The 6000-nt window shown below is 46.0% G+C and overlaps 1 protein-coding gene across 1 annotated transcript in view; it reads left to right on the top strand.

The window, feature by feature from the left end:
* The first annotated feature begins 2054 nt into the window (after positions 1-2054).
* LOC147711872 (spondin-1-like) overlaps positions 2055-6000 on the top strand; it is an 88339-nt gene continuing 84393 nt past the window's right edge. The window contains exon 1 of the mRNA XM_086922602.1: positions 2055-2437. Within this exon, the coding sequence (XP_086778728.1) occupies positions 2245-2437 (193 nt within the window). The 5' untranslated portion in view covers positions 2055-2244. The remainder of the gene's footprint in view (positions 2438-6000) is intronic.

The following is a 6000-nucleotide window of genomic DNA, read 5'->3' as shown; positions in this document are numbered from 1 at the left end:
GTCCTGAAATACTGCCACGGAAAAGCGAATGATTACATGGTGTTACCAGCAGAGGGCGTGGTACTCAGTATTATAGGCCTGAGAAAAGAGCAAATTGAGATGTGATGTTTATAGTGTGAGAAGATGTCGATTTATGAAAAACCCAGTTCACCCATGTCATTCACCAGTGTAGACAAATCAGGGATCGTCTTCCTATATTTTAAAGCTACCAAGGATTAGGCTGTGGTTTGAGCAAGGCCTAATAGAGATGCCATTATGCCTTTCAAGGGACTGTGACAATAATAATTACTAGAACTGTTAGTCTGTCAGGTGACAGATCTAGGACTGCTGACACTTTCAGCGGCTTCGGGCCTCCCACATACTGAACATAATATGTGGGAGGCCCTACATAATAGACAGTATATTATGTTTGGGGGCTGGGTGGGGGATGCTGCAAATCCTGCGGAGTGTGACCTACCCACAAGGATGTTAAATAAGTGCTTGTATTGCCCTCTGAGGTGTCACTTTACTCACACCACATGACAAAAAAGTGATCCACCAAACTGTCCATAAGTTTCAACTCACTTGAAGATTCGTGTTATCCCGAGCTCAGGCAAGTACATTTGCATGGGCTGACCTAAACGTCTGATTTTCTCCAGTGTGCTAAAACAATGAATTTGCAACAAAAAAAATTAGAGGATGTCGCATAGAAAAAGTCAGGTGTGTAGAAAAGAGCCGGGAGACAAGGTTTGGACTGCCCAAATCACATGAATAAGCAGAAACAACTCAAAGGCAGATACATGATGAAGAGGGAAGCAAGAGAACCAAAGTTACAAAAACATATGAGAGGAAGACATTGGAGCATAGGAATAGCTAGATACAGGCATGAGTCAGATGAAGGCTAAGCAGTGAGAGAGACAAGACACGGACACTAGTGAGAGGATGCCACACCGAGAGCACAATGGCCGCCATCTTAGAGAACAGAGCACGGGGAAGGGAAGCAGAAGACAGCAAAGTGGCCCACAGGAGAGTCGGAAGCAGAGAAAGACCGGATAAGAAAGAAGACAATGCACGAGAACTGGAAGCAACGATATTGAAACTAAGCACTCTGGAGAACTGCGCTGGAAACATGAAATGATTCTGTTCTCCACACAAGGCCATTCAGTGCCTACTTCTCATTTGAAACAATCGGGTAAAGTGCGTGCAGGCTGTGCCCGTCTGGGCAGAAACAACCTTGGACTGTGAATTTCAATGTAGTCCTTTGTGTTCTGTAACCAAAGGAAAACAGACAAGAACGTAAAATGTACATGAAATGTGTTCCCAAAAGTATCCACCTCTAAGTTTTTAAGCTGTTTCTCGAGTGTCGATTGCTCTTGTTAAATTGTTAGTTAATAAGAACTGCTCTGTTAATGCTGAAAAATAACATTCAGCCCTGATAAGCTTCTTGCAAATGACAAGAACTATTTACAAAAGTGGAAAAACATGGACATTTTCTTCTAATTAAAAACACTTTTCTGTTGTACGTTGGAACATATTTTACAGTATAGGTAATTCTGCTTGAAACTGACATTTAAATCCACATACCTTTAAAAAATAGCTGCTCCCTGGGTCACTTAGCAAGGCGAGCCAGGATAATCATATTAAAATGGTACATTAAAGCAATGCTCGATATGTTGCCTCGGAGTTAAGGCAACAGTCCAGGAGGTCATAGGGCATAACGATTTTTGAGAGGAAAATGCAATGAAAACTTGAATAGAAAGTGGGAAATTCGACTTTTTGAAGGAAGATTATGTGCTTCTTTCAATGACCCTAGGATGGCTCACCGCCCTTTATTGTAAGGTTTACAGGCAATAGAGACCGTAACCTCTTGCACACGGTGACGCCACAAGTGAAAAACAGTCTGACATGGGAATCTTCCTGAGACATGATGTGCGAGTCTGGCGTTACCCTTTGAAGCCTGACAAACAGCAAGCTTTTCCAAGAAGTGCATGGCTCACTGCCCCATGCAGGAAATTGATTTTTGTCAATTGTTAACCCAGAGGACAACTAGGTGAGCTTTTTTAGTGATTGACCTTTCAGAAAGAGGGAGAACCGCAACCAAAGTGAGCTGGAAAGGAAGGCTGAAGACAGGAGAATAAAAAGGGATTTAAACAAGTGGAAAAACCAGAGGAAGGACATGTTGGAACATGGCAAGATGAAGTAAGATTAGAAGCAGAAAACATCTGACCAACCTCCTCTGGATTGCAGCTCACCGAGTCGTTACCGATGGCTTCCAAAAGGCTGCCCATAACCCTGATCCTGGGCTTCTGCGTTCTCTTTGTTCACAGTGGCGAAAGCTCTTGTGGCGCCAGTGGACCGGCCAACTTCTCCGTGTCCTTCTCAGCAGAATGGAGCCCCAGCTCCTTCCCCAAGCACTATCCCACCCACAGGCCGCCGGCACAGTGGTCCAGTCTCTTCGGTGAGTTCCTCCTTGTGTATTGCGCATTGAGGCGATCATTTGAGTGACTCTTTGTATGTAATTAAATGTAGTATGGAATATCGAGGCGGGAATATCAAGGTGGGAGTATTGAGGTCCCACAATATTTTGACAAGAATATCAAGGACCAAAATATCGAGAAGGTACATGCACAAAGGGAGGTAAGGATCTACTCTTCCTAACTGCACCTCTAAGTACCTTGAAGATACATATATCTTCAAGGTCTGTAGATGTGGAGTTAGGTATAGAAATTATATACACACTTACTTGTCTATATTTTGGTCCTCAATATTCTGGTCACAATATTGTGTGACCTCGATATTCCCTCCTCATTATTCCGAAACCCAGCCACGTAAATGTCTGCATTGATATAGTATGAAACGATGTTTAGTTATACAGGGTCACAGAATTCTGGAACACAGGGAATAAAGCCTTCTGGCTCAGAATTGTGCAGAATTCTGCATACGAATTGTGCAGAATTCTGCATCCAAAGACCACCTCCAAAGTGTTTTATTTGTAAAACAAGAATTGTCAGGGCCCAAAGCTTTGCTCAGAATATTGCGGCTGGCGCTATTGAATGTCAAGGTGTGGAATACTGAGGCTGCATAGTCTTGATTCCAGTTTGTGCCTCTTTAATCCATCACCAGACATTTCCTGCCTCTTTATCTCACTCTTGCAGGTTCCTTTCATTCCTGTTTTCTTAGTCACAGTTTTTCTGTCTTTCTCTTCCTTCTTCTACCCAACATTTGTGTGTTTTTCTCATTTGCTCTGAATCAAAGTTTGAGGAAAAATAAGCGCCATTTCTCAGACATTAGTGCCCGTTGGTACCACCTGCAAACAACAGCTCAAGTTAAGCACTGCACCTCCCTCCAGGTTATCATGGACACCGTTTTCAGTCCTGGACATTTACGCAACTCCCATTGCAAATATGCCCTTTTGCGCCAGGACCCGAACTTTTTTCTCAACAGCCATCCGCCAGCGTTGCTGAATGTCATAGTTGTAAATAACAAGGCTATCTAGTCCTGATTCCAACTCATGTCTCTTTCATCCACCACCATACATTTCTGCTCTTTTATTTCTCCCTCGTAGGTTCTTTTTCAACCCTTCTTTCTCCCTTTATTACAGTTTTCCTTTTATCTCTTCATCCCCTTTTCTCCCATTCCTGCTTTACTCTCTTTTGCTCTGGGTTAAAGCCCAAAAAGAAAAAATATATTCTGGTCCTCGATAATGAGTGACGGGGGGCTCCACCTGCAAATACTGATTCAAATTAAATGCTACCTACACTCAAAGGGTGCATGTACCACTTTGCCCATAGCCATCACGAATTTGCGACTTTCCTTAACCCTTTACATGCATGGAAAGTAGAACATTCTTCCAATCAAGGTGCAAGGCAATTCCATTTTCCTAATTCATTTAACAGCAGTACCTGTTACACTGGTGCTTATCATGATGATTTGCATAAATGTGTGTTTGTAAATAATTGGATTGTGATTAGTACATTTTTTGCACTTTTCAAAAATTTCGGTCACTAACAGCATACAAAAACCTCCTCTAGACACGACTCTTGTTTATAAGTATGATGAGCAGGGTTAGATAGTGATGTCCCTAGTTGCTGACAACCGTGTGCTCACAGATAAATGAAAGCGTATTCTATTTTTGCTAACAAAGAGCCTGATTACGATGGTGGTGAAACCGCCACCGACAGGCAGATTTTACACCCGCCACATTACAATGTCTGTGGCGGTCGGAAAGTCCGACCGCTACGGTTCCGACGGGCGCAAGGAGCCTGTCAGACTGTTGGAGGGGAAACCTATCCCTACAACAATGGTGGTGCCTGCCATGCACCGCCGTAGGGATTATGATTATGATATGGTAACCCGCCATAAAAAGGCAGGCCAAATGGGACTTAGGGGGCCCGTAGCTGGCCCCTTTCGCCACTGGACCCCAGATTTGAGCACGGGGGCACCTATGGTGTCCCCTACATATCCCTGCACTATGTGGCAGGCACTGCATGGTGCCTGTCACGTAGTACAGCGATATGTTACATGTCCCGCTTTTGTATGCGGCGGGTGCTGCAGCCAGTAGCACCCCCACTATGTAAAACATAGGTATTGCGACTGCCGTGGTGGCGGTCACATTGTAATTACCCCTGTGGAACCGCCACCTTGTTGGCTGGAGGTCCCTCACCCCCATACATTGGCGGACAGACTGAAGTCCGTCCGCCATTGTAATTAGCCCCAAAGTTTGGCCTCCTTCATGGTTGTACGCAGTCGTGGCCGGTATGACGCGCGGGGGGGACGCGCGGGGAGGGGGCACGCAGGGAGGGGGTTAATTTAATTAAAAAAGAATACATTAAACTTACCATCTCCTCCGATTCGTGTCGCGACTCCTCTCTCCTCTCTCAGGCAGCCTCCCTCCCCTCCCCAAGCAATCACAATGCTGCAATGGCAGCGTTTTGATTGGCTAGGACGCCGACCCCACAGGCGTCTATTGGGAGGCCATTTTCTCTATGTAGGCTGCATGCAGAGTGTGAATGACTGATTTGGGTACCCATGGGGCTGACCAAACAGTCAGCACACTCAGAGTGGGCAAGCCACTCCTCCTCTGGACTCCTGCAGGACTGCCCATCCACCTGCCCCCAACCAAGCATACCCTTCTGCTTTCTCGCAGTGCGAGAAGCAGAAACGTAAAATGGTATTTAAAATACCATTTTATGTTTCTGCTTCTCACAATGTGAGAAAGCAGTGGGGCGACGCTCCTCCGCCCACATGGAGGAGCCGCCCCTGGATGTGCCAACTCTGCTTCTAGATTACCTGTTAAACTGCTGCTTGTTGTTCATTGACTTTGGGTAATCTGTTCTGAGTGACTGCCTCAGTGTTTGTGGCAGTAAGTCGGCATAAGATGCCTTCCTCTACCCCGGGCAATGCAACCGTGAGCTGACATGGACAGCCTGACAACACATGCCCTGGTGATGCACTCTGCACTGCACTGGAGATAACCGAGCTACAGTGACTGGGGTGGCACAGGCAAGCTCTGACAGTGGAGCACAAATGCCTCAACTCTTATCTGCAAACAAAACAGGTGATGGACCGAATGTGGATCAATGTCACACATTCACCCCAGTCCAAAGATCTGGGCCCAAATCCATCGTTTTTTTGCACTCCACACCACCCTGGGTTAGACAATGGCGATATGCAAATCAGCTCTGACCCTGTGCCCCATGGGAACAGTCCAGTCCGAACTACAAAAGCCATGTCCTTCCCAGAACGGAATCAAGCATCCGAGGACCGGACCGGTTTCGAGGTAACACCTCTCATCAGCCCGGCTAGCTTGACTCCAGTGGTGTGGAGTGCCTGGGACCCACGTCTGAGCATCCACAGCGCACTTAGGGCGGTATTGCAAACAAAACAGGTGATGGACCGAATGTGGATCAATGTCACACATTCACCCCAGTCCAAAGATCTGGGCCCAAATCCATCGTTTTTTTGCACTCCACACCACCCTGGGTTAGACAATGGCGATATGCAAATCAGCTCTGACCCTGT

The sequence above is a fragment of the Lissotriton vulgaris genome, chromosome 5 (assembly GCF_964263255.1).
Source record: "Lissotriton vulgaris chromosome 5, aLisVul1.2, whole genome shotgun sequence".
In the NCBI taxonomy this organism is placed as follows: domain Eukaryota; kingdom Metazoa; phylum Chordata; class Amphibia; order Caudata; family Salamandridae; genus Lissotriton; species Lissotriton vulgaris.
The sequence above is the reverse complement of the archived record's forward strand: the minus strand, read 5'-3'. Positions and strand labels throughout refer to the sequence as shown.